The sequence below is a fragment of the Passer domesticus genome, chromosome 7 (assembly GCF_036417665.1).
Source record: "Passer domesticus isolate bPasDom1 chromosome 7, bPasDom1.hap1, whole genome shotgun sequence".
In the NCBI taxonomy this organism is placed as follows: domain Eukaryota; kingdom Metazoa; phylum Chordata; class Aves; order Passeriformes; family Passeridae; genus Passer; species Passer domesticus.
Window position 1 is genome coordinate 9,760,016 of NC_087480.1, and position 27,193 is coordinate 9,787,208.

The 27,193-nt window shown below is 36.0% G+C and overlaps 1 protein-coding gene across 5 annotated transcripts in view; it reads left to right on the forward strand.

Annotated features, from left to right (window-relative positions):
- The window catches only part of STAG2 (STAG2 cohesin complex component), a 73,024-nt gene that overhangs the window by 31,506 nt on the left and 14,325 nt on the right, over window positions 1-27,193 (forward strand). For all 5 annotated transcript variants that reach the window (XM_064426802.1, XM_064426800.1, XM_064426797.1 and 2 more), the window contains exons 2-22: window positions 4,401-4,545; window positions 5,152-5,230; window positions 6,360-6,521; window positions 9,253-9,349; window positions 10,616-10,692; window positions 12,250-12,454; window positions 14,685-14,836; window positions 16,089-16,162; window positions 16,277-16,400; window positions 17,438-17,536; window positions 17,634-17,713; window positions 18,242-18,349; window positions 19,197-19,308; window positions 19,880-19,997; window positions 20,703-20,806; window positions 21,633-21,725; window positions 21,920-22,009; window positions 23,049-23,252; window positions 24,772-24,842; window positions 25,154-25,241; window positions 25,345-25,425. In XM_064426802.1, the coding sequence (XP_064282872.1) occupies window positions 4,502-4,545; window positions 5,152-5,230; window positions 6,360-6,521; window positions 9,253-9,349; window positions 10,616-10,692; window positions 12,250-12,454; window positions 14,685-14,836; window positions 16,089-16,162; window positions 16,277-16,400; window positions 17,438-17,536; window positions 17,634-17,713; window positions 18,242-18,349; window positions 19,197-19,308; window positions 19,880-19,997; window positions 20,703-20,806; window positions 21,633-21,725; window positions 21,920-22,009; window positions 23,049-23,252; window positions 24,772-24,842; window positions 25,154-25,241; window positions 25,345-25,425 (2,262 nt within the window). In that variant the 5' untranslated portion in view covers window positions 4,401-4,501. The remainder of the gene's footprint in view (window positions 1-4,400; window positions 4,546-5,151; window positions 5,231-6,359; window positions 6,522-9,252; window positions 9,350-10,615; window positions 10,693-12,249; window positions 12,455-14,684; window positions 14,837-16,088; window positions 16,163-16,276; window positions 16,401-17,437; window positions 17,537-17,633; window positions 17,714-18,241; window positions 18,350-19,196; window positions 19,309-19,879; window positions 19,998-20,702; window positions 20,807-21,632; window positions 21,726-21,919; window positions 22,010-23,048; window positions 23,253-24,771; window positions 24,843-25,153; window positions 25,242-25,344; window positions 25,426-27,193) is intronic.

Below are 27,193 nucleotides of genomic sequence, written 5' to 3' on the forward strand. Positions count from 1 at the left end.
ATTGTTTATAGTGTGTATGTATATACATATATAATTAGGTATATTCTTGGAGCAAATGCTGCTCTCTGAATTTCATTAATAGATCTGTGCATGTCATAGGAGTTATAGGAGGACAGGTAGCCAGCAATTGCTGATGACAGCATGTGTGTTATTGTGTGGATTGTGCTGCTGAATTCTGTCCACTTTTGGCAGAGTCAACATTTGACCAGTGTATTTGAGTTAATCACAACCATACCTGAATATTCATGTAATAGGGATAAATAGCCTTTGAGGTTTAAATCTGGTTTTCAGTGAATATGCTTTTGGAGTCTTGGTAGTGTTTCGTGCTTGCCTCTTGCTTTTAACATTCAAATTGTTTTAAGTAGGAACCCCTCCTTCTTGTATAGTTGGAAGCATTATGTATGATTACTGTTGGTGGACTGCTCCTGTTATTCCAGTAGGTTTTTTTAGTTCAGTAATGTTTTGTTACCAAAGTTTTAAATAGCAAGGTACAATAAAGGGATAAATTATTTCTGCTCTTGTAATGTTTTTTTGAAATTCTTCTGCTTGTTTTGAAAGCAGACTGAGACTAGTCATACTGCAGTAGCTGTATATGTTTTTGTCTTTGTAAGAGTAATTGGAATAAAACATATATGTGCCTTTATTTCAAAAAGATGAAGAAATCCTCTGGTGTTATAACAGTCTAAATACAAATCTAAAGGAAATGTGCTACAATATTATTGCAATTTTAGCAATCTGTTATAAAGTTTATTGCAGAGAAATAACTAGGTCAACCTCTGGATGACCTGTCTTTTGGAGTTTCTTCAGTTAGCTTTAGGCTAGAGCTCCACCTTGTGATCCTTCAGCAGGATACATTTTCTTTTTATAGTTAATAATTTAATTATGATTTCACAAAGTTGAATGCCTTTTAAAGTTTTCACAGGCTTGAGAGATTTCAGTATCTGCTTGGGAAAATTAACGTTGGAATTCTGTGAACATGCCAAAAAAGAAGCTCAAGAGCTAATTTTTATGATACAGTTTAGTTTAGAGTTAGCTTGCTAGAGTTCTTAAAACAATTTGTTTATTAGAACTCATTTAATAGATAATGTAGACTTGCACTGTTTGGAATGACATCTGCAAGAATTTCACTTTTCTTTTCAGACTTCACTGTGATGTATGAACTTGATATATTTAAAATGTTTTGGTAGGAAAATAATTTGTATAAGCATCCTTCCTTATTGACTTCCTGAACCACGTGCTTTGAATGAGTCATCCAGTGTGGGCATGAAGAAGACATGGCTGGCAGTAATCTTGAATTTCCAGAAGGTGTTTAATGAGATGAAGGATCTTGGGGAATGACCAGTGGGGCTTTTCTCCCATACCAGAACAAGAGAACATGACATAAAGTTGAAAAATAATAAATTCAAGGCAAAGAATATGCCTTTTTGTAGTATGGAATTTGGCTGTGGGAGTTCTTGGATGGAAGACCCTCCATTGAGTATTGAGTTCAAAAAACTGTTTGGAAATACTAATGGAAAAAATAAGGTGTTGTGAAGTATAGGGACAACCTCTCTGGTCAGCAAAACCCATAGATTATTCCTGGGTGCCAGGAAGGCATTCAGGGAAACTTTGCTATAAAGAAAAAATGGTGTTCTTCCTTGGGCAGCTTCTCTTGGCCGCTGCCACAGAGGGCTTACTGGACTGGCATCAAAAGACCTTCATTCTGTATGTGTGTAAATCTTGTAAGATTATTCTCTAGTAGGACAAATGCAAGGGGTTTTTTGGTCATTGCTGGAATTTACAGCTTGACGCCTGAGATCTGTTACACTCTTTCTTTGTGCACCGTTGCCAGCTGTTCATCTCTAGCTTCTGTTTTCTATATACTATATACCAGTATATAGTTGCACTCATGAGGGCTGAGTTTGTTATACCTTCAAGAAAAACAAAAAATATGAATCTCAGTAGTTAATGCTTCAGCATCAGGCAAGAACTTGATATGTCTGTTCTGTTCCAGGAGGTGATTCTGACAAATGCTGTTTTCTTTCATGTTTTGTTTCATGTCTGTACTAAGATGAACAGTTCAGACAAGAAGATCAAGTTGGTGTAAATGGCAGACAGCTTTTGTTACTGATTTATTTGGCTTGTTTGATGTAGAGAACAAGTACTCTCATAATTTGCCAATTCTTTTTAATAGTTTTGGGGTTTTTTTTCTTTAATTTCTGGGATTGTAAGAATTTATTGTGGTTTTTGCAAAATTTTGTAGGATGGCATGTTTGGGTTTCATATAAGGAGCCAATTTACTTGGAAGGATCCAGATTGTCACTTTAGTAGATGTCTTGCCTCTTAACATTGAAAAATGTAAACTAGAAAGAATCAAATACTAGCACATTGATAGACAGGTTGAACTTGAAACTGGGCAGTGTGGTTTTTGAAGTTTGCATCTCTGCTTTGCACTGGGACTGAATCACAAGCATGCCTAAAAAGAAACTTGTGTAGATGTTTATCTTTCTTCTTCATTTTTCTTTTTTCTGTTCCCCCCTCCCTGTACAGCTGAGCAGGTGCCAGCCTGATGACCAAGTCATTAAAGTGTGTGTCCTTTTTTCCAAATTTGAGTTGCTGATTGGAATAAGTAAATATTAAGAGATAAATAAATACAAAGTGCATGAAACAGTTCCAAAGTGTAAAGCTTTTTGATATGTTAGCTTCTGAGCATGGCATTTCACAGATGGCCTGGATGGTATAATAGCACCTTGCCACCAAAGAAGGGAATTTTACCCTTCCCTCCCCTGCTGGTGGCTATGCAGTCTTGTGTTTCCTGTGCCAGGATATTTTCAATTGAACCAGTATAACTTGAGAATCTTGGGGAAAAATACTTGAGTTGCATTTTGCCCATTTTAGAGGGAACTTTAATGGGGTGATACTGAATTGGAGAGCCCGTAATGGTGCGTGGCTGGGCAGGGTTTGCTACAGAGAGTGTGTGGAGTGCATGGCTCATGTGCCCATGTGGGGCCTTTAGAGAAGGGAGGAATGCAGTGGCAGGGGCTGCTGCCGTTCTGCAGTATGGTTTAGCTTGAAGCTTTTTATCTTCTGCTTTTGGATGGGACATGGTTTTGTTGCTGCGGACTGTCTTGAGATTGATCATCTTGAACCTCCTTGCCTTTGCCACTATTTATTTCCACTGTGGTTCTCTCCTTTAATGTAACTACGGAAACGTGAAGAAAGAGAACGTAATAAGTTCAGAGTTTATGGTTTCTCTCATCTCTCTAAATCTGGAAGCTGCAGTGGCCCCTAGCATTCGGAATAAGCATTTGCAGGAGAAAACCTGTCCAGCCTCTCTGCCACATGCTCGGTTGAAATGCAGTCTCTGGAGCTGAGCTACCAGACTGTGAGCAACATGTGCTTAGCATGCCAAAATTAAATCTTTCCCTCAAATACCTAATCACTCCAGAAAGCTGTGGAGTCAGCAGACTGACTCTGAAGGTTTTTCTCCTTGGTATTCTGTCTTTAAAATACCTGAACATCATACTTTCTTAATTTCGCTGTGTAAAAGTTAGCCTGGGGAGCCAAGTGACATAGAAAACATAGCCAATGGCTAAAACTTGCTTTTGAAGTATCCAGGGAGATTTCCCCCCCTTGATAACAGGAAAAATAAGAGAAAAACCTAAATTTATTATAATGAACAGTATTATAGTGAAGTTTAAAACAAGTGTTTAATAATCTTTTGTTTTCTTGCTAAAACAATTCTGTTTCCAGTGTTTTCCTTTATACTACTTCCTTGATACCCTTAAGAGTCTTGTCAAATGCTCCAAATGTTAAACCTGTTGTAAGTCTGGTTTATCAGCTCTGGAAGACGTGGAGTTGTGAAGCAGCTGGTTATAAGAACTTGTTGTAAGAGATTATATTTATGGAAAATTACATGGAAGTTGTCAAGTTGGAGATGCAGAGTTGCTGTGTATAATATCTTGAAGTATACACATATTGCGCTTCAAGTTCAACATCAAGTCTGGTTTTGGTTTGGTCAACTAGAACTGGAATTACCCTAGTGTGGTCAGTTCTGGGCTCTGCTACTCAGGTGCTAATGAAAACCATTCCAGTTTGCTTATCCTAATCAGAAAATGTGGAGTGATTGGTGGTTTTTTGTTTGTTTGAGGGGTTTTTTTTGTTTGTTTGTTTTTTTTATTGTTACATTTTATTTGGTGGGGTTTTTTTTACAGTATTTCTGCATTATTTTACTGCAATGCTTTTACCATTTGTGGAGTCACTTTGTAGTAGGATCATGAGAGGACTCAAAATCTTTAAAAGAGGGAAAGGCTTGGTTGGAAGCAGAGGATGGTGTGATCTACATTTTATGTGTTTCCAACTCTTTATTCTTCAATATGTGGTATAATTTTCACTGTATTTTTTTACTTTTTTCATTCTAGAAGTTGTCTGCTACAAAGGAAGAAAGAAAAGTAAGCTTGCACTTCAGACTGCTTTTTGAATATCTTTCTAATACAGTGGTGTTCCAGAAGATGATAAAGAAATGATAGCAGCTCCAGAAATACCAACTGATTTTACTCTCCTTCAGTAAGTGTTTTAAAAATTTGGTGTTCTGGTTGTAAATGTACTGTGTCTTGTTTGTGTTATGGTTTACTTTCTCTTGGAAACAAGGAAACATAATAAAAGATGATGTTCCATTTTTATTTTCTATTGAGATGTTGGTAAAAGCATTTTAAACTTTTTTTATTGAGTATTCATTCAGCAGTAACTTAAATGAGTTTTTAAAATATTTTTAAAAAATCTGATCTTAAATCAAGTAGTTGAAATATTTGCCCTTAACTGGGGTGAGTCACTTAATATTTAAAATATGTAATTCCAAATGCTTTAGTTAAAACCAAATTAATGGTTTCCCTCAGGCATCAGTTCCTTGGTGTTTTTGACATAATTTTACTAAGCCTTTTGTCTTCCCACAGTTTTTAAGAAACTGACATTTGAGTTTCCAAGATTGAGAATTAGGTACAGATTACACTTCTGGATAGAGAAGTAAAGTGATTACTTTAAGCAGACCAAAAGAATCCAGTTCATCCCTCTAGTGTTGACTTACTGGACTGAAAGCATACTGTGATTTTATATAGTATATTTAAGAATGTTTCTGATGAAATGTGTGAATGGTTTGTCTTTTTATCCTTGCAGGGAGTCTGAAACACACTTCTCTTCTGATACAGACTTTGAGGATATTGAAGGAAAAAACCAAAAACAAGGCAAAGGCAAAGTATGTTCATTCTTTAGGGATACTGAAACATTTCTACTGTTATGAATTGAAGAGTTTAGCACTTTCTTTGAAGTTGAATGAGCAAGAAGGAATATTTTCTGAAAATGCACATGTTCTGTGAAGAGAGTTCATATTTGTATTTGCATGGGAATGCTTCATCTTGACTTTTCCTGTGATATTTTCTTAGTGCTCTGGAGGCATAAGGGAGGCAGGGGAGGAAATAAGCTTTGATTTGGTCAGTCTCTTGGCATATTTTCCATCCTATGCTTAAATTCATCATGTATTCTGTGTCTTTTAGTTTGAAAAGTGAACAGAACAATAATTCAGTTCAGAGTTTTTTTAACAGGCTGCAGACAGGAGGTTACAATAGTGGAGTGGGAGGTCTAAACCCAGTTCCCAGCCCTTCTCTCCCTTCCTGGGACAGTTGTCCCTCCCCATGTGCCTTTCACAGGCTTCACAGCCACCACGTGTGGCTCCTTCCCTGCTGTGTGCTGGCCGGGGCTGTGGCCCCTCACTGGACACCCCATGAGCCTGTACCAGTGCAGAGCACCTGGTTGTGGAGAGGTAGAGATGGATTTTATACAACAGTCATGTCATTGTACTTAATGTTCTTTCTCCTTTCTGTAAGTCATACTTCATTTGGGAAATCAAATACAAACACACCTGTCTGCTCTTCTCACCCCCCCCCACTTGCCATCTTATTCAGATGAAAAAACAAAAGGTTAATGAATTGCAGAGGAGACTTTGTGATGTGTTAAGGAAATTGCCTTAGCTGTTTGAAAGGAAATATGTATAATCTGTTTTACAGTTTAAACATGAGAAAGATCTGTCTTATATGCTATCACTAATCACATATTTAGTTGCTTAAAGATTTTAAATGAGGGAAGGATGAACCTGTAGAGTTCTTGCTGGTCTTTGTATCACTCAGGATCAGCTGTTCTCAGCTTTTGAATTTTTATTTTATATATATACTTATACGTACACACACAGAGACACACAGATACACTGACATTTAAAAAATATGGTTGCTGAAAATCATAAGCCTTGCCTATATTTGTCATGGTATGGATAGTGATTTTTTTAATACTTCATGATAATTAAATAAAACCTCTTGTGCGTGCGATTGCAGACCTGTAAAAAAGGAAAAAAAGGCCCAGCAGAGAAGGGAAAAAGTGGAAACGGAGGAGGGAAACCCGGTGGTCCGAATCGGATGAATGGACATCACCAACAGAATGGTGTGGAAAACATGATGCTCTTTGAAGTAGTTAAAATGGGCAAGAGTGCTATGCAGGTAAGACCTGGGATGGACATACAATTTAAATATAACAGTATTTTCTTCTACATGCAGTTTAATCAAATGAAGTCTAAAGTAATTTTTTTCCTTCAATTTGCTGTTTTTACTTATTTATAAAAATCAAAATCAAGTGGTTTTCCTTTGTTAATGTTTGAATTTGAATGAATTGGTTTTTCATTTCTAAATGTTATTCATGAATAATCACATATGAAATGAATAAATTCATACTACAATTCAAAAAAAAGTTTTTAGTATCCTGAATGAAGAAAGGTTATTTCAGGTTGCATGACTTTTAAATTCCTTCTTGTGTGGTGGTTACTAAATACAAATGTGGTTTAGACTTACTGTTGTCATAGAACTTAACAAGAATCTGTAGTTTTTACATGCATTCAGAGCTTAGATTATCTGAAAATAAATAGTTGCTTCTTTTCTCTCATCCAGAGTAAAATCACTAGCTAAAACTTAACAGGCTCCTCTTTAAATTTCCTGACCCAGATTCCAGCCAATTAGAGAGTAGCAATATATTCTGTCCAAATCAACTTAGGGTCGATTTAACCCCTTCAAGTATCTACATCAGGTGTTCTCCCCAGTGCATTTAATATCAGGATGGGAGTCAGACTGTTAAGAAACACAGCACTGTTATTGTTGGGGTTTTTTAAATTCAGATAGGTCACTAAAATGTTTGCTTGTCTGTGAGTCTCCCAGTCGAGACAGGGTTAAAGTGTAATAAGTGTAAGCCTGTCAGCCGTGGAGCTTTGCTGCTGACTCACTCATGTGACTCCTGGCACTGTGGAAGAGTGACTATCTTTAGGACTGGAAATCTAGAGTCTGCAGCTCCTGTAATGCACATGCAGGAAGCTGGGTTGCTGTGCAGTCCTCTCAAGGTTTACAGGCTCCTGCATTACAGCTGGGAACAAGAACAAATTACTTGGGTGTACTTGCACAGAGAAATTCTGATTCTCCAATCATTTGTTTTGTTCTATTTCAAAGCAGATGGAAAAACAATACTTCTCTAGCTGTTGCTCTGTGTGCAACTTGTTCAGCCAGTAATCAGTAATTGTATCTTCATGAATTTTTAAATGTTTAAAATTATATACAGTCAAAATATTTTGCTTTCCAAGGGTAAAGTGGACCTCTGCCAGGTCTGATTACTTTGTTGAATTGGGAAATTGATACCTTAATATCTGTCAATTTTTTAAAACTAGGAAAAAAAAAATTTCATTATTTTTAAACTGAAGTCCATTTCAGCAGTCAGAGTACAAAGTTTTCTCCATGGCCTTCAGTGTTTGCTTATCTATAAAAATTTTGGTAATAATTTTAAGGTAACTGTTTTAAATTCTGTTCTGTGCCTTCTGAATTAGTTTACAAGGTGGTGTTAAGCCATAGGTTGGATTCAACGACCTCAAAGGTCTTTTCCAACCTAATCCATTCTGTGATCCTGTGAATTAGTGTCTGTTCCTTGGCAAAAAGAGGTGGTTCATTCACAGAGACAAAACGTTTCAAGAAACAACTGTTTTATTGGCACTTCTCTGAATTGAATAGATTCTGAACACAAGGCTGCCTAATGGAAATATTTTTCCATTCCTGTCATTCTTCAGTTCTTGCATGGTGACCTTCTTTAGAAGCCAAATTTGTTTTCTCCTTTTTTCATCCTTCCCTTCAAGTCAGTCCACTCAGGTCCAGTTCATAGGTTCTTTTCCTACTGGAAAGAGCATGATAGTTTCACTTTGAGTTTTTCATTCTTTTTATTGTGCTGACAACAGTTGTGCATCACACTATAAACAATCTGAGATTCAGGGAAGAGGGATTTAGCTGTATCTCTGTTCAGAAGTTTTCTCGATGGCAGTATGTTTTATTTGTCCTCACAGCAATATTGACTGTGAGAGTAAGCACTGAGAATACAGACAGGAAGCCTTGGAGATGAGCATGGTCTCCTGAAATTGTGAATTATTCCATCATTTGGGGAAAGGTACTAACATATTAAAAAATGTCAGTCATGGAAACTTGATACTACAGCAAGTCTCTTGTACCTGTGTTAATTCAATTGTGTGTTTTTGTTTTATGACCTTGGCAGTAGATGGTTTGTAGTCTACAAATGGATGGTTAAAACATAATTGCATGTAAATTCTGTTTTCTCAAAATGATTGTCACAGGTTTAATTGCTTCACATTAAGGTATTTTAATAAAATGTGCTTGTTCCTCTTTGGCTTAGTGACTACAGAGTAATTCATATCCATGGAGTGTAGGGCAGTGCTGTTCATCCTGTTATGACAAATGTGGATGAAGACAAGTTCATCCAAGGGGCACATTTTTTGAAAAATATAGGGAGTTGTAGCTGTTGGAATTGAATGCACAACTAATATCTTCAGAGAAATCCAGTGGCTTGGCAGAGCAGGGGGAGGGTATAAATAAAAAACCTGATTCTGTAAAATACCCCAATTATTTTTTGCACTCTTCCGCCAAAAGTGTTACTGTAGAAGGATGTGGTATTCCTGTGCTTTATGTTCAGGTGTCACTTTTGTACTGGTATATGTTTGTAGAATAAAATGAGTTCTTGAGAACATACAGCAGTAAAAGAACATTTAAACATTTAGTTCTGTAGTAATCAAAAAAGAGGGTTCAAGTTACTTGAAGGGATGAAGAAGAATCACTTACTTGAAAGCAGTTAAGTAACAATGTCTTCAATTTTTGAAAATTGAGCAGTGCCTTTTAATTTGTTTTCTTTCAGTCTGTAGTGGATGACTGGATAGAGTCATACAAACATGACCGAGATATAGCCCTGCTTGATCTCATTAACTTCTTTATTCAGTGTTCAGGCTGCAAAGGTAAGATACTGAATTACTCATCCATTAACTAATATTACAGCATGATTCTCAATCTGTGCTTTCATGCTACTGAGGCTGTAAGACTGCTTCAGCCCCAGAGCTAGGTAACATTTTCAGGTCCTTGGAGTAAAACAAGTATTTCTGAAGGTGGGAGCAAGAGGTTTAGAAATGTGACACTGTGGTTTAAAGTGTTGATTAAGCCTTTTGTATTTACAGCACATAGAAATCAGTACTGGTACTTAACATGTGCTTCCTCTTCCTTTGTTCCTGCTATTATTTCAGAAAATCATCTCTCCTATCACTGATAGTTCAGCTTGTTCAGTCTTGGAATTCTAATTTGGATGTACCTATGTTTTGTCGTTGATTAAGATTGCTTCATAGCTTTTGTAGACATGCTTGTTTCATAACATATTATGGACAGCTTCATGGTAGCCTGTCTACAGTAAGGTTGTGTTTCCATATTTTTTTTTTATTTTCTCATTTTTCTTTCCTCATTTCTGCATCCTCCATTCTTTTACCTCTCACCTCCTCTTGAAGAGAAGGTAACTTGCCTTGCAGTGTCACTATGCTTGGTAGAGGAGGACTGGATGTAATTTGTTCTGCTCAAGTGTTTCTTTGTCCCAATAAACTTTTAACATGTGTAAATCTCCAGCAAGCTAACGGTGTCCCTCAGAGGTTATCTGCGCTTTCAAGAGTGGTGACCTTTTGATTTTTGTAACAAGATAAAGCTGCAGAATCTTTTAATGCTTTCTGTGATGATCCTTGTCATGAATTTTGCAGTAAGTTTCGGGAGGTCTAACAATTTGAGGCCAAGACAAATAGAAATCTCATGAAAGCACTGGGTTTATTATAGTGCAGAAGATAACAAGTAGCAATACAGCTGTTGAAAATTGTCTTGCACTATTTAGAATCTTGAGTGCCAAAAGGTCACTTCAGATGGTGTAATGCTGCTCCCTGGTACAGAGGCCTGGCACCAGTATCTTTGCCTTCTGATTGACTGAATGAGTAAATTCTAGCTGTGTGTGTACATGCACACAAACACACTTTTTAAGAAGAATAAGACTAAACCCCACATAAATAAATGGTGTAAAGTATTTGTTATACATGAATGCTAGAAGAAAAAAAGTGAAATTTATTAAAAATATACATGTGTAATCAGTAGGTTAGGTGAAAATGGATTATTTTGACATTGTAGCAGGAGGCATGTCATCTGCCATCTACAGCTTCCATATTAACAGTGCTAATGACCTAATATCTAAATTGTAGGAGTTGTTACAGCAGAGATGTTCCGACATATGCAGAATTCTGAAATAATCCGAAAAATGACTGAAGAATTTGATGAGGTAATTTAATGAAGTTCTGGTTATGTATTCATTTTTATTTTCTTTTTAACTGTCCTAATCTTGCTGGATCACATTTATTTCAAGATGTTTATTTCAAGAATATGGAGTTACAACAACTACAGGATTTTTATGAATGAAAATGTTTAACTCTTATTTCACTGAACTTAAAAGACTAGGAAGTAAAGCTCTGCATGTATGCAACTTTTTCACTAATGGTTTAAGAAATCAATATTGACTTTTAAGTTTTTAAATAGTGGGACTTCCTACTATGGTAGCACTGTGGGGGCTGCCTCCCTATCTTGCTGTTTATATAAGGCCTTAAATTGTCTCTTAAAATGGTTGCTAAATTTATTTCTATGCATTCATTAATTACAAATTGTGGGGATTTAAGTTTGATTATTTTCCACTTGAAGACTGATGCTTTTCCTTTTATGTGGGTTATAGATTTTTTCCCTTTAAATTGTCACTCTCTGTTCCACAGAGTGTTGGGGTAAATTTCATGTATTGGGGGGGTTTTTTGGTGGGTGATGGGATTCTTTTTCTTTTGTTTTTTGTAGTTTTTATTTTGGTTTTGTTTAGGTTTTATTTTTTTTCATTTGGCTTTTGTTTGTTTTTGGTTTTCCTGGGTTTGAGTGGCAGTCCTTTCATCCTGTGTTCAAAGAATATAAATGTAGCTTTAAAACCTCCTCCCCAAATTTGTCTAGTACAGAAACAATTCTCTCCACTGCCATTCCTCCAGTAATTAAAAAAGTCCATAACTTTAACTGAGGGGAAAATGTAATATCCTTTTCTTTAAAGGAATTTTAATGTTCCTTAAAACTATCTCAATGCATAAATAGATTTGATTACTTGAAGGCAATATTGTGTGTAATTTATAAAGCCACACCTGGGACTGTTGGTACATGGGTTTTTTATCACTATGTTATGCTCACTCTTTTTTGTAATAGAATTCTAATGAGCAGCTCTCAGATATCTAATCCCTTTTCATGGATACTTTCTATATTTTTCAACCCATTTTGTTGCTCAGCCTCTTAAAGAAACTGTTCACAGTGGCCCTGACATGAATGATTCTTTATTTCTCCCTGTCATTTTACTGTTGTTTTTAAAGGTTCCCATATCAGGAGAAGGCACACATTTGTTATATTTGAGGTGTTGTAGTAGGTAAATTTATGACTTCAGGAAGCTTCAGTCTGATATATAAGCATTATACTGTAAACTTCCTTATGATCCTGACCTGTTCCTAAACTTGTCACCTAACTGTTCATGTGATGATTCTGGTCTAACAAAGTGGATTTCTAAGGCAAATAATTTTTTTCCTTTTATTTTGTGTCAAACAGAAAAGAGGAACTAGTAGTTGGAATATTGTCTTCATGTTATAACAAGCCTCAGCTGCAAAGTATATTATATTTATGGAATCATATTCTTCTGATGTATCATTTTTAAGGCCTCTGAGATTTTGTTTTAAACTTGCACATATCTCTTCTTAATCTTTATTTAATGAAATAACTTTTAAAGTGTTTGAAAGAGTTTCCTGTTTCCTTTTCTGTGTTTTAATAGGATAGTGGAGATTATCCACTAACTATGGCTGGCCCCCAGTGGAAAAAGTTCAAATCCAGTTTTTGTGAGTTCATTGGAGTACTCGTGCGACAATGTCAGTATAGCATCATATATGATGAGTACATGATGGATACTGTCATTTCCCTGCTCACGGGGCTCTCAGACTCACAAGTCAGAGCCTTTCGGCACACTAGCACACTGGCAGGTTGGTGAATTCTATTTATTTGGGTATTGCTTACATTTAATGTTTTGTGTTGCACAGGACAGAATTGCTCTGCTTGAACTTTTTGATATTCAACATTCAGTTTGTGTTTTATTTTGTGATACAGTTTTCATCTTATGCAACTTGCTTTGGGACAGCTTTTATATTGGATTTTTTTTACTGAAAAACAGCACTATTTTAAACCGTTCTAGCTCTCTGATATTTAATTTTTGTTACCTTTAGTAGAAAAGTTAATGGACGGAAGTTTTTCAGTTGATTCTACTAGATTGTATTTGATCATAAAGAAGGGTGTAGATGTCTTTTAATCTCAAATGCAGTTGAACCTGTTCATGCTCTGCATTAAGTCAAACAGAAGTTGTAGTTTATGTTGGATGCAATTTTTTCTACAAATTGTGCTACATATTGAGGTCATGGTGCTATGTAAAGTAGTATTTCCAGTCTTTGCATTAGAAATAATTTAAAATAATTTTTTCATCAGTAATGCAGTCTCTGAATTTCTTAATGTTTTATGTAATTGACTTTTTCCTATATTTTTTTCCCATTAAGTTAAATTGTGAAGAAATCCTTTATGAGTTAAGTATAAAGTGTTTCAAAGAAACATGTATTTGTGTGGACAAAGGATGAGCTTCTTGGATAAGGGAGTCCTAAACTTGCACTGGTTACTGAGGCAGGATTGTGAATGGCATTGTGTGGCTGTCAGCCACATGTGAGGTTATGGTAACAATTTTACTTTGAGCAAGGTAAAATTAGGCTGAGTGTGAAACTGAGGTTTTGCCACACTGGAAGTGATAATTGTTAGCTTTTCTTGACCTGGCTGATACACAGCTGGCTTCAGTCCTAACTCATGTCAGTCCTTCTGTGTCCTTGATAGCCCTCTTGAATTCACATTAGCACACTGCACGTGGGGCTGCTGCTGTGTGACTTCTACCAGCCAGAGCATTTCTTATGGAGAGAGGAACAAAACTTTTTATTTCAGGAGAATTTACAGATTCTGCTGTATCATCAGTTTTGTCTGTTGTACTATATGACTTAATACAAATTCTAGGTCTCTAAAAGCAAGTCATTATCTTCAGTTTTTTTTTTTTTTTATTGGAGTTGTGCCTGAATAAAACTTGCAGAAATTGCCCTGTTGCGTGTTAGTTTCTGTCAAACAAAATATTTTTTAGAAGCCATGTGTTTTCATTTGTTCACATCAGCAGTCAATTCTGTTGGTTTTGTGTGTTAGTCTGAGTTTCACTGTTGGTATTGTTGAAGATTGTATTTTATATGGAAAAGAATGCCAGCAAAATCCTTGTATCCATATTTACTGGTACTTCTGGTAATTTTGGCTTCTGTGATTAACTCAGACTTGCTCTTTAATCTTGGAGATCACAGTCTGAGATGATATTTCAGTATAACTGCATGTCTTTAAGCCTTGCTCATTAGCTTTATGCTGGTGATAGATGCACAAGAATTTTCTGTGTCTGCTCTGCCACTGCAAGCCCTTTTATGCCTTATTACAGAAGCTCCCAAGGCAAGCAAGTACACAATTGATCACCTTCTAGTTTCTAAAAAAGGGGTATTTGTCTGAACTCTTTTAAAAAGGATTGATCTAAAAATAAAAGGACACAAAAATCCCACGCAATTGTGTTTTATATTTTGTTTTGGTTTTTTTTTTGTAGTTGGCTAATGTGCTTTGTCTGCTTCTGCTAATAAATAATGAGTCTTTGAAAAACCTGCACCTTTTTAAAATTAAGTTGAGGGGAAAAGACTGCTGTGACATTGTGCTGTTAATTGTCTGAGACATTTCTTTTTGAAGAAAGAAACTTCTTGTATATTTAAGACTGAATGGTATCAGTCCAAGTGACTCCGATAACAATTCTAGTATTTCTTGGGCTAAGTTTGTAAATCTTACATTCTACTTTTATTTTGGGGAGGAAACAGATCCTATATCTCAATTCAATAATAATAATAATGTGTGTATAATAAAAATAATGCTTATAGCATTAAGGAAGTGACAAAAAGAACAGAATAGCAATATTGCATCTATTGTCTTGATAAATAAAGATGCAGTGCTTGGCAAAACATAAGTTTGTGTATCAAAACATTACTGTAAATATATTTTCATAGATACAGAAAGGGTTGACCAGAAGAGGTGTCAAGATTTTTCTTCTGTTTTCTTAGATTAGGTAACCTTTTAAATAATCCTTTTTCTTTTCACTTGTATTTGTAGCCATGAAACTCATGACTGCTTTAGTGAATGTGGCATTAAATCTAAGTATCAACATGGACAACACTCAGCGGCAGTACGAAGCAGAACGAAATAAAATCATTGGGAAACGAGCTAATGATAGGCTGGAACTCTTACTACAGAAGAGAAAGGAGGTTAGTGCAACTACATGTTCATAAATATAAAAGTTCATAAATGGCCACTAATAATTAATCTTGTTCTGTAATTGGTTTTGGTAGTTATCCATCTCTCTCGCTCTTCAGGTTGTTCATGTTTAATGCTTAAAAAACTTTGCAAGATGCTTCTACTGTCTGGATTTCTGTAAAAAGAAATAAATGTAGAGTTTTAAAAATAGTAGTGTTGCAGTGAAGTTAGTGAGAGAGACTGTCTGCAATCAGTAATAGATACATTTTTGTTGTATTTCTTGATGAGTTTTCTACACTGAGCTCAAAATTTTAAAAAAAATTACCACACATTGACAAGTTTAGGCTTCTAGAGAAGATTTCAGTGATCTTGTAGCAAAATGCTATTGACATCATAGTGTCAATAATGATCTCGGCAGAAAATGTATTTAAAGGCTTTAGATAAGGCTTTTTTCCTGTAAAGAAAGCACTATCAAAGTTGCAAATGCAGTCTACTTCTGTTTTCTTTCTTTTGTGTCAAAGAGACTTGCTGATTCATTGCTGGCAATGTTGTCTGGTTGAAAGCCCTAATTCAATCAGGTTTCAATTTTTACTTTTGGGGCAATTGGTGGTTTGGTTTTTGTTTGTTTTTTGATTTTTTTGGGTGGTGGTGGTGACGTTTATTTTCTTTTAGGTTTTTCTTTTTTGGACATTAGGAATAACTTCTTCATGATCAAAGATCAAAGGAAACATCTCACCTTTGCTCTTCAGCATTTGTACTGTTACCTGTTAAGGAGTTTTTTTCCTGACTGTTCAGACAAACTAACAAGTTTGCCTTCTGATCATCTCCCAAAGATCTTGCAGTTCGATACTGATACCTTAACAACCCATTCAATGTAGTTTTTTTAGATGTACGTGCAGGGCCTCTCCTAGTGTGAGTAATGCATAGATACATAAAAAAAGCAATGCTGTTACTAGAAAATTAAATCAGGTTTTCTTACAAATTTATTAAGAAGGACCTTTCAGAAACCCAAGATGTCTTTGTTACACTTGAAAAACAGTTTCCCAGTGATCAGAATTACTAAAATTTGTATGCTGTGGTAGATAACATTTCTTAAATAATAACATATTGTACTGTGAAACAGATCTTTGAATATTTCTGAGTCTCTGCAAGGATTTAATGGTCACACTTGTAAATGTTAATTTAGATTGCCTAGCATCAGCACCATCTGATCTGACTGTAAAAATGCTGCTCACTGTTTACGTACTCTCTACATTCTTTCAGCTTCAAGAAAATCAGGATGAAATAGAAAACATGATGAATGCAATATTTAAAGGTGTTTTTGTGCATAGATATCGGTAAGTTTCTCTCAGTAAGTAATGTGTATCGTCATTATTTTCTTCAACAAGCTGGGGGCAGGTTATTTCTAATTATTCATCTCTTTGAACTTACTGCCCCACATCTCTCCACAGAGATGCAATTGCTGAAATAAGAGCCATCTGCATTGAGGAGATTGGAATATGGATGAAAATGTACAGTGATGCCTTCCTCAATGACAGCTACTTAAAATATGTGGGGTGGACTATGCATGACAAGGTAAACTGCACAGAGCTAAAGGAGCAGAACCAAGAAGCAGAACTCCTTGGTTCTGGTTATTGATCTTTCCAAACTACATTTGGATCTCTTAACTGTTTGAATTGCTCATTGCTTTCCTTATCACTCAGAAGTATTTCAAAATGCATATAAGCCAGATTTGAATGTTTTTAGAAAGTACATATAGATTTTTTTAAGAAACTGTTATTTGTAGGCAAATGGTCTTTTCTATTTATTTATTTATTGCTTATGCAAACTCGTAGTTCACAGTGCTTAACTACTTCAAATTAATGCATGTCATCCCTATAGCCTGGCAGTACTCTGTTTTGCCAAGTTACAAAACTCTAGCATTCTCATCTAGCTGCAAAAAGTATTGGGAAAGCCCCCTTTTGTGCTGCTTAGTGCCTCAAGCTGTTTTTTACCAACTACCACCTAGAGATTGTTCTCTGCTTGGAGGGGTCAATGTAGTTTACAAATACTCCCTGACTCATTACTGAGTCAGCACATTGCCTCAGTTCTTGCATCGGAAACTTCAAGCTGTTGAATTTTAAGTGAGAGAAATGAGGGATGCTCAGTCTTGTTGTGCTGTTCACAGGCTTGGTGTAAAAACCCAGTAACCTCTGGCAGTGGGGTGAGGTCGTCTTTACCTTAGAGCATGTTCTCTGCTGAAGCAGATCTTGTATTTCAAGAGGAATATTTCTCTCATTATCTACTTAATAATTTTGACTGAACAAGGAATGGTCATCAGCGATAGAAATGTCTTGAGTGTTTAGAAAGAATGAAACAGGTGTATTTTGATTTATGGAGATGGTAACTGCAGGAAGATCTTGGGGGGTTTTGTTGGTTTTTGTTCACTGCCTTGTTACAAACAAGGTTATATTCTTATGTCATTAACATGATTATTGGTAGTGTATTGTGACAGAATTTAATCTTTGGTTTTGAATTAATTCTGACTGTAAAAGAAACTTGTCTTGTATGACATGAAGATCACATCTGTATCCTATACTTGACTTTTAATTCAGTTCTTAATTTTATTTTAGCAAGGAGAAGTAAGACTCAAATGCCTAACTGCTTTGCAAGGGCTTTACTATAATAAGGAGCTTAATTCCAAATTGGAACTCTTCACCAGTCGGTTCAAGGTTAGTGTTACTTCTTACTTTGAGTATATAAGATTTTTTTATAAAAGTTGCATTACATTTCTTTCCTCTTCAAAAATATTTTCTTTTGTGTTCTTAGGATAGAATTGTGTCTATGACTCTTGACAAAGAATATGATGTTGCAGTCCAAGCAATAAAATTACTCACTCTTGTTTTACAGTAAGTACATATATATTTCCTTATCTGACATACAACAAATACCAAAACTTAAGTGTTAGCTTTATGGGTGAGGCCAGCAGCATGACACTTCAGATAACCTGAAGGCTGTGGAAATGTCTATGCATCTTGCACTCAAAGAAGATGGAATTCCAAAAGTAATCTGTCTAGAACAGTGTTACTATTTATCTCCCACAGTTCAGTAGGTGTAAGGGCTAGGGACTTTGAATTCAGCCTCATAGTTAAAAACTGTCATGGAATGTTTGAAATGAAAAACACGGAATATATTGAACATTGCACAGTAGTTGAACTCTTGAGCATAACCTTTTAGCAAGAGCTCATACTTCATTAGTGTATTTTGTTCAGGAAGACTTAGGAACCAAGACTCTGGAGTTTTAGGAGATAAATTGAAGGAAAAGGTTTAGGTTCTCATTCATTCCATCTCCCTCATTAGAGTTCATACTTTGTTGACTCAGCCTTTTTGGTTTTTTCTTTCTTTCTTTCTTTCCTTCTTCCCATCCCTACCCCTAGGAGTAGTGAAGAAGTTCTGACTGCAGAAGACTGTGAAAATGTCTACCACCTGGTTTATTCAGCTCATCGGCCAGTAGCAGTTGCCGCAGGGGAATTTCTTTATAAAAAGTAAGATGGAGAAATTAGTTAACTTCTTGATCCTGTAGATTTTTGTGCATCTGTGTGCATTAATACGATAATTCTTATTAGATTTAACCAAGGACAGGAAAAAAAATCATAAAGTGGCCTTAAGAAAGAAGAGACATTGTAACATAACTGTATTTTCGAAACTGCTGTAGTTTTTCTAAATGGGAAATAGAAATTTGGAAGACTGCACTTTGAAAGTTTGTACCTTCAGGGAATATAATAAAAATGTTCCTGTGTCTTCTCCTTTCCCATTCTTCCTGTGAAACGTCTTAAAATGCTTATGTAGTTTGGGGCCTAAATCTTGGGCTTACATCATGAGTGTTTTCCCATTTGTAGTTCCTCCCCTGTGCCTGCCTCCTCCCCATTGTCCCATGTGACCATTTCATAAAATATTTTTCATTTTAAAAATCCACTAAAAACCCAGCATGTCAGGTGTGTAGGAGAAAAAAATAGTTTCCAGTTAATACTTTTCAGACCTCCTTCCAATATTTCTTAGCTGCTTTAAAGTCTCCTGTAGGGAGGTTCAGAAAATATTGTTTGCTGAGGAGGAGCATAGGACCTCAAGCACCTGCAATAATCACTGATGTTTGTAAAGCATTTTGTTATAATTGTATGTGCCACTGGAAACAGTGGCATATCAACTCAGCTTATATAAAATGCATATATGAAATTGTTCAAATGATACTTGTCCCAAATTACTTCCTTTCAAAGTAAAATATGGAGCAAAGCAACAAGGTATTTAGTGTGTAAAAACCCCGTATCTTGATGTGAATTGACCATGGTGAAGGCAGTAAAGAAGAAATTTGTCAAGAAATAATTTTTCTTTTAGGCTTTTCAGCCGCAGAGATGCTGAAGATGATGGAATACTGAAAAGGAGGGGAAGACAAAGTCCAAATGCTAATCTTGTGAAGACATTAGTGTTTTTCTTTTTGGAAAGTGAAGTAAGTTGGGTTTCAGGAATATCCTTCTTTTATGATATGTGTTTGGGGGGTTTGGTTGTTGTTGTGGTTCTAATTTTTGTCAGTTAAATGTTGTTGTATTTTTTTCCCCACTCATTGGTTAATAACCATGAATCTGTCCTGGTTTTCCTGTTGTTTGAGCAACCTAGGGGTCAAAAGACTGTTTTGTATGGTTGTGTTTATTTGAAGGATCTGTCAGTACACAGTATTGAGATAGGCTGTGAGTGCTGCTGTGATAAACATGATGATGTATAAAGAAATTGTGATTTGTTAGATTTAAAAGGGGAGAGAGAAAAAAGAAAAAAAACCCACAAAGCCTGGCCACCTATCTCCCAAGTTCCAAACAGATCCTGTAGCACTACTCATTGTAGCTGTTGGTCTGGATTCATCTTTTTAAGTTAATTGGGGAAGAAAATCTTCTGTTTAACCAGAGACCTTGCAATATTTGTTCTCTGTTTTTGCCACAGGCAGGAGCCAAAGGAGAAATACTCTGTATTATAGTTCTGTAATAATTTTCATTGCTGATAAAGTACTTAATCTGTTCTTATTTTAGTTGCATGAACATGCTGCTTATCTTGTGGACAGCATGTGGGACTGTGCAACAGACCTCTTGAAGGACTGGGAATGTATGAACAGTCTTCTGCTGGAGGAGCCTCTCAATGGAGAAGAACGTAAGAGATTTTTGTAGATCTTTGTTTATATTGCTGTGCAGTTTTTGTTAGGCTTGAAATAAGGAAAAAAAAGATGTTTACATATATTTTCTGTGTTTCCATGACTGTAAGAAGTCACTAATACCAATTATGAAATCAGGAAGTGTAGAAAGAGATCACCACCTGGTATGGAAGTGTTACACAAGAGCAATGGTTAGAAGAAAAGAGAAGAATTAGCATGCAGTGTTGCCTTGGTGTTCCACAAGTTCAGGCTGCACTTTTGGCATAGAGAAACTAAGCTGCTTGTGAAACTGGTTTATTGTTACATCTACCATATGGAAAAATGCCATAATTTCTTTGACAGTAGACCCCTGGTATAATTCTGTAATTCATAGGTCCTAGAAAATGGACATCTGAAAAATAGAAAGCAAGTAAATAATTATGAAACTTAGTGTTTGTTCCTTCTCATCCTGTGACCCATCCAGTGATAGATATTCCCTCAATTTTTCAGTATTTTTTTGGTGTCATTTTATAAGGTACTTATTTTCTCTGTCCCCTCTGTCACCCCCATCTCTGGAAATGAGCTGTTGGTCTGCATGTCTCTCTTTTTGCTTTAAACAAAAAAAGCTGGAAAAACCCCCAAAACCTAAACAAAAACCCCAGCATATCTCAATCCTTGTGAAAAATGAAAACTAAGTTGTGTTAACATTTTTTTTTAAATTTCAGCTTTAACAGACAGACAGGAAAGCGCACTGATTGAAATCATGCTTTGTACAATTCGGCAAGCGGCTGAGTGTCATCCTCCAGTGGGAAGAGGAACTGGGAAAAGGGTAGGAAGCAAAAAACCTGCTCACCTGGACATGTGGGAATGGCTCTGTGGGGCCACTGTGGGAAGAAGGAGGAGACTGTGGGCTATTGCTGCTGAAGGAACTGAGATGGGAGATTTAGCTTTGGTCTCCTGGCTGGTTTGCTTTTTCTGGACTTGGGCACGTGCTTAGTACTGTTCAAACTACTGCATTTGTTCGTTTTGATTTTGAAAGCAGTGCTGGTTTGAAGGGAGGACTAGAATCAATGTTTAGGAAAAGCTGAAACTTTTTTCAGTGGGAAAGAACAAAATGAGGGAAAGGAAAATACACCGCATAGTCTCTTGAAAGGCCAGTCCACCAGTTGTTTTTTCTTTGATTGTATGGAGTTTAGACAGCCTCTTTTGTGGAGACATTAAACAGTCTTTTCTCAATACTGGTACATATTTTGGTAAGAAACCCATTTGAGAGCAGGTTGAAAGCTTGTATGAAAATAGGATTGACAAATTAATTGAGTAAATATCGTTTAAAATTGTAGGCTGAAGGGGGTTCCCATTCTTACATTATCATTCCAGTCATGGTATTTTGTTGCAGGAAAAGTAAAGCTTTTGTTCTAGGTTATCACTTCTGTTTTCAAGATAATAGTGTTAGGAATGACTTTTAATTGCATTTTTTTGAATGTTGTTTTTTTCCTTTTTTTTTTTTTTTTAAATTGCACACTTTCCCCCTGCTTTACATGGATATGTTGCAGTGATTTTAAAGGTCCATGTACCTAATCATCATTTCATTAATGATAATGAAACTTTACACCAGAACTTTTAGCTGTAAAATTCTCACAATACCAATATTTTAGGTGCTGACAGCAAAGGAAAAGAAAACCCAGTTGGATGACAGGACAAAAATTACTGAGCTTTTTGCAGTGGCACTTCCTCAGTTGCTAGCAAAGGTAGGTTTAATTCCATTTCTTGCTGGTGGATGATTGTTGAAATATTTACAAGTATATTTCTGTAATTAATGATACAGCTTGCCACGAGTTTTGTATTTTTTCTTAATAATCCTTGTTTATATTTACTTGTTCTGTAATGAAGTGTGTTGTCCAAGACTTTTTAAACTAAACTTTCTTCCTTTCCAATTTTACAGTATTCTGTAGATGCAGAAAAAGTCACCAACTTGCTGCAGTTGCCACAGTACTTTGATTTGGAAATTTATACAACGGGGCGATTAGAAAAGGTACAGTAACATCCACACATAAACATTAAAGGAAAAGTCCCAGAATTTAGACATCATCACTGGAATTTCAATCACCATTTTAAGAGTGGTTTTTTGTGAAAGGAGATTTTATTTATTGTAACCCTTACTGATAGTGTGACTTCAATTTCAGAGTTGTGACTGGCTGCTCTTCTTAGAGATACTGAAAATATGAGTCTTGTAAGGCCTGTTTGGCCAGCTTTAACAGAAAATCTTCCAGTTAAATGAACTTAAATTGAGAACATTTATTGCTGGGTTATGGTCATATTTGTGATAGCTGTCTGACAGATAAAGCTTGTAGAATCAGCTCAGTAAGTTCTTTTTCTGTCACTGAAACTAGAAAACCACTATGATCATTGCATGAAAAAGAGGAAGCATACCAGATCACACATGATGTAGTTACTGCTCTCATTTTATCTGCTAGGATGATGAAGTTGAAGCTGTTCTCATTTCTGTCTCATTGTCAGATGTGCTATTGCATTGTGAAGGAAGTAGCTGGAAAGCTGCTTAGAGTCAAAAAGTGATGAAATGTGTAGTTGACAGCAGAGCCAGCAGTGATCGAGCAGCAGTGAGCAACTCAGGTTGAGGGGAGGAATATAGGAACAGCTGAAGTTGGCTTTAGTTGTGGACAGTAGTGTTATGAAGCTAGAAATTCAATTATACAGCTTTTAAGGCACACATAAACATGCATACATGTTTGTGTGAGTGGGAGGTAAATACTTCTGTGTTGTTCAGTTGTCACTGCAAATTCAAGTGTTTGATAAGACCATACCAACAATAGCAAATTTTTAATCACTTCTGTGATTTGATCTTTGACAAGCTCCAACTTAATTTTTGATAAATAATTTCTCAGAAGCTTCACTGATTTTCTAGAAAGTGTTTGTGTTGTTACAAAAGTAATAAACGGGATTTACCTTTTAAAATTCTTTAAGGTTTATTAAAAATGCATGTATATATATGTGTGTGTGTATATATGAAAATAAAAATACATATTTTCTTCTTTGGCTTGTCTTCCTTGTAGCATTTGGATGCCTTACTGCGACAAATTCGGGATATTGTGGAGAAGCACACAGATATAGATGTTTTGGAAGCCTGTTCAAAAACCTACCATGCTCTCTGTAATGAAGAATTCACAATCTTTAACAGGGTTGACATTGCAAGAAGTCAGTTAATAGATGAATTGGCAGACAAGTTTAATCGACTTCTTGAGGACTTCCTGCAAGAGGTATTTTAATGTGCAAGATCACCTTTTCCTGCCCTTGTAAATATTGTCAGTAGTTTTTATTTCTCTGCAAGTCAGAGCTAGGGATGGGAGCTTCCCTCTGGTTTTAAAAACTCTTAAGTCAAGTGCAATAATACTACAGTGTCACTGCTGTGATCGTGTGAACACAGACTGTTCTTTTAGTGAGTCTTTAATTTTGGTCTCCTTTTGACAAGAGTCCTTTGGGAATTTGAGATAAGTTTCAGATAAACAAATACATAAACTTTTTAATCTTAGCTTTTGAGGTTTACAACTTTGAGAGTTGTAAAGTTGTAATTCCCCTAGGATTCTCCTCTGATGTACTACTGTTGCTAGTCTTGCCTGTGGTTGCATGTTGCTGTTGTTAAATATCAAAATCTCTAGAAAACACTCCCCCTCCCTTCCTGAATGCAAGCAGATGCAGTTAGCAGATCAAAAATAACTTTGTTCCCACACTATGTTGATCTGAGAAGTGAGAATCTTCTGATATAGTATTTAACTTTACTATGTGGGATCTCTGACATTCAGACAAAATTTGTTTCTCCTTTTCATCTGTGGTGAGGAGCATAGGAAGTGTCTTTTTGACAGCTTCATTCTTAACATTTCTTAGATGCATGTAGTCTATCAAGCTCTCCTTTTTTCTCCTGCTTTTTGTTTTGAACTAGAACTCCATTCTAGAAATCCTAAACAAGAAATGTGCCCATTTGTTTCCCTTTGTGATGAAAAGAAAGAATGAGAGGTTAAAGCAAGGAAATGAGGTGTCAGAAGTTGGCTTGAAGGAAAAAGGCAAATACTCTGGTGGTGTTGAAATCCTTAGTTCTTTGATAGGTTGTGCAACTACAGAATATAAAATTTGCATTATCTCTGCTAGACTAAGGAGGAGTTTCTTGACCTCAGTTTATCTTATGCACAAAACAGATATTTTTTTGACCCTTTGATTTTTAGTCTTTTTTTCACAAAATGCATTTCACTAAATGTCAGAGCTTATGGGAAGATTAAAGCAAACCAGTTCCCTTACCTCACTCAAAGATTTTTTTCTGTGATTAAAGTAAGACTGAAGTGCTGACCTGTGGCCCATCTAGTCCAGTGTCTTTTGTCTGACAGTGGCCTCTGCTGGATTCTTCAGAGAAAATAGAAGCACCTACATTATACATCGCATTTCACTAGCCTAGGCTTTTTCCTTTTTTTCTCCCTTCTCCTTCCTCCCCGCCCCTCTCCTCCTCTCTCTCCCTCAGCTGCTATTTTATAGAATCCTAGAATTGTCGAGGTTGGAAAAGACATTGAACATCATTGACTCCATTTCTAGATATGAACTGCTGGCTGCCCTGTCTGTCTCTCTTCTGAAAGCATATGTGACATGATGAATAATTTATCAATAATTTAGAATCAGGTCCGCAGCCTCTCCTGCCCCCAGTTTGAGGGTGTGTGTGTTTGGTTTTATCAAGTTGCCCAGTTCACTGGGACTGCACTGCTTGAGATATCTCACTGTATGGTTATTAAATAGGGGGAGGAGCCTGATGAAGATGATGCATATCAAGTGTTGTCAACACTGAAGAGAATCACTGCTTTTCACAAGTAAGTTGGCTTCTGCACATGTCTGTCAGGGTTTGTAGTGGGAGGAATTGTTTGTTTTTAATATGATGCATCTTAATTTTTAATGGAACTTCATGGCATTGTTTTGGGTTTTTTAAATTTGTTTTTTATGTGTGTGTTGGTTTAGGTGGGGAGGTATTCAGTGGCTGGGTTTTTTAAACATAACTAAAAAATGTAACTAATTATTTAATTAATTATTTTTGACCAGTTAAGCTTTTAGTAGTTGTTAACCTCAAATTGCAGGAATAGTATTAGTTAAATAATACTCATTGCTTCATTTCTAATGCTTCCAGTGCTCATGACCTATCAAGATGGGACTTGTTTGGCTGCAACTACAAGCTATTGAAGACTGGCATTGAAAATGGAGACATGCCAGAACAGGTCTGTAGTTAAAATGTGTTCTTTAGGCACAACAACAAATAGCTTTTGTTGCTGTCTTTTATTGGTCTTTGTCATCTAATGCTTTTTATCCTTTTTATTTCAGATTGTTATTCATGCACTGCAGTGTACTCATTATGTAATCCTTTGGCAGCTAGCAAAAGTTACTGAAAGCAGTTCCACAAAGGTATGCCTTGTTCCAGTTGTATTAGTAAATAAACATTTGTACATAGCTGCAGTGTCAGCAAGTGGGAACTGTGATGGAATTAATTAAAACTAGGATTTTCTTTATATTGATACCTACCTAATCCTGCTTATTTAATAAGTTCTTCTGAATTAATAGTTTCAGTTGTCACATTCTTTACTTTTACAAGCCTAGTACTTCCTTTAATTGTTTTTATTAAAATGTCAGTATTATGTTTAATTTGACTGAATTTTAAAATAATAGTGAATAAACATGATACCTATCAGCCACAGTAACAATGACAAGAAGGGGTAGAATGGAAGTTACCAAACACAGAATAGTTAGTCTTACTACTCTCAGGTAGTGGATTTGGATTTGTTTAGAAACCTTGAAGTATCAGTGACAAGTTGGTGAGATCTAAGAATTTTTACACTATCATAGTATTCTTATTGCTCAGTGTGTCACAATCCTACTTTACCCTTCATCAGTCTTCAATCTATTGTTAAATAGAGATGTGAAACGATTAAGTTAAATTTCAAATTTTTTCAGGGAATGATGAGAGGCCCTGTTCTGGTTCTAAGTATAGTAATCCTGAAGGGCAAAGCTCTGGCAAATGTCATCTTTCCAATTTTACTTCTTGAAAAATCTTAGAGAAAGGATTAAGGTTTCCTGTATCCAGCATTGCTTGAAGAGGTTGATTAGGTGGTTCACTGTATGAACTGCCAAATGAAAAAAGGCTTTTCTCAAAAGGCCTAGCTAGTTTAGAATGGAATTTGGAAGTGCTGAAACATTTTAATGATTTCTCTATCTAAAATTAAAAAATGTAATCTCTGTAATCAAACATACTTTTTCTGCAGTTCCTGTAAGAAGAGTGCTTTTTTACTGGAAATGTATGCTGGAGTTCCACTTCATTACTGGAGTTACTGTTAACACACCTTTCTATATGTCAGAGGGGAGACAAGTAGGGGAAAAAAGTTGTATATGACTGTCACAATTTACTAGGGAGAAAACAGAAGGAACTCATGACATTAGTAGTGTATGAGTAATTAATAATCCGTTATTACAATACTTTCATTTTAATGTGAGGATAATACGGTTTTCCTTTAATTTTTTAAAATTTAATTTTAGGATGTTGTAGTTTGAGCTTCTGGTAGATGCAGGAGTGGAAGATCATGCTATGTAACTTGTACTTAATGGTCTTATAACAGTGAGCACCTGTATCAGATTACTGTGGTTTTCCCCTATCTGTTGAGACTTCTTTAGTCCAGTGAGTAATTACAGTCTGAAGGTGTTATAGAGGAATATGAACTCCACCACTGGCTGGTTAGTTTACCCATCTGTGTTTTAATGGCTTTTAACATTTCCAACCCCAAATACCTGATAAGAAGTGGCTGCACAGATTGTTGAGAGGCGGCGTAGGTGTGTGAAGGATTTGGAGGTTTTGTTACCTTATTCCTTAAAGGGTAAACAGCAGTCTTGAGGTTTTTGTAACTGTGATTCAAGCTTTATCACAAGCCTAATGGCAGAAGATGAGCTAAATACTGACAAGTTAGTTTAGAAATGAAGATTAACCTAGCTGTTTTGCAGCAAAATGTAATTTGTAATACTTTCAGCAGGAATGAAAGGAACCAAATGGAAAAGTGGTCCTTTATTGAGATTATTTTCTGCTCCTACATAAGAGGTTTTTTAGTTACTACTTTTTAATAAAATAACACAATTTTCATCCCAACTGCCATGTCTTCTGTGCCACACAGAATGACAAAATTAAGGA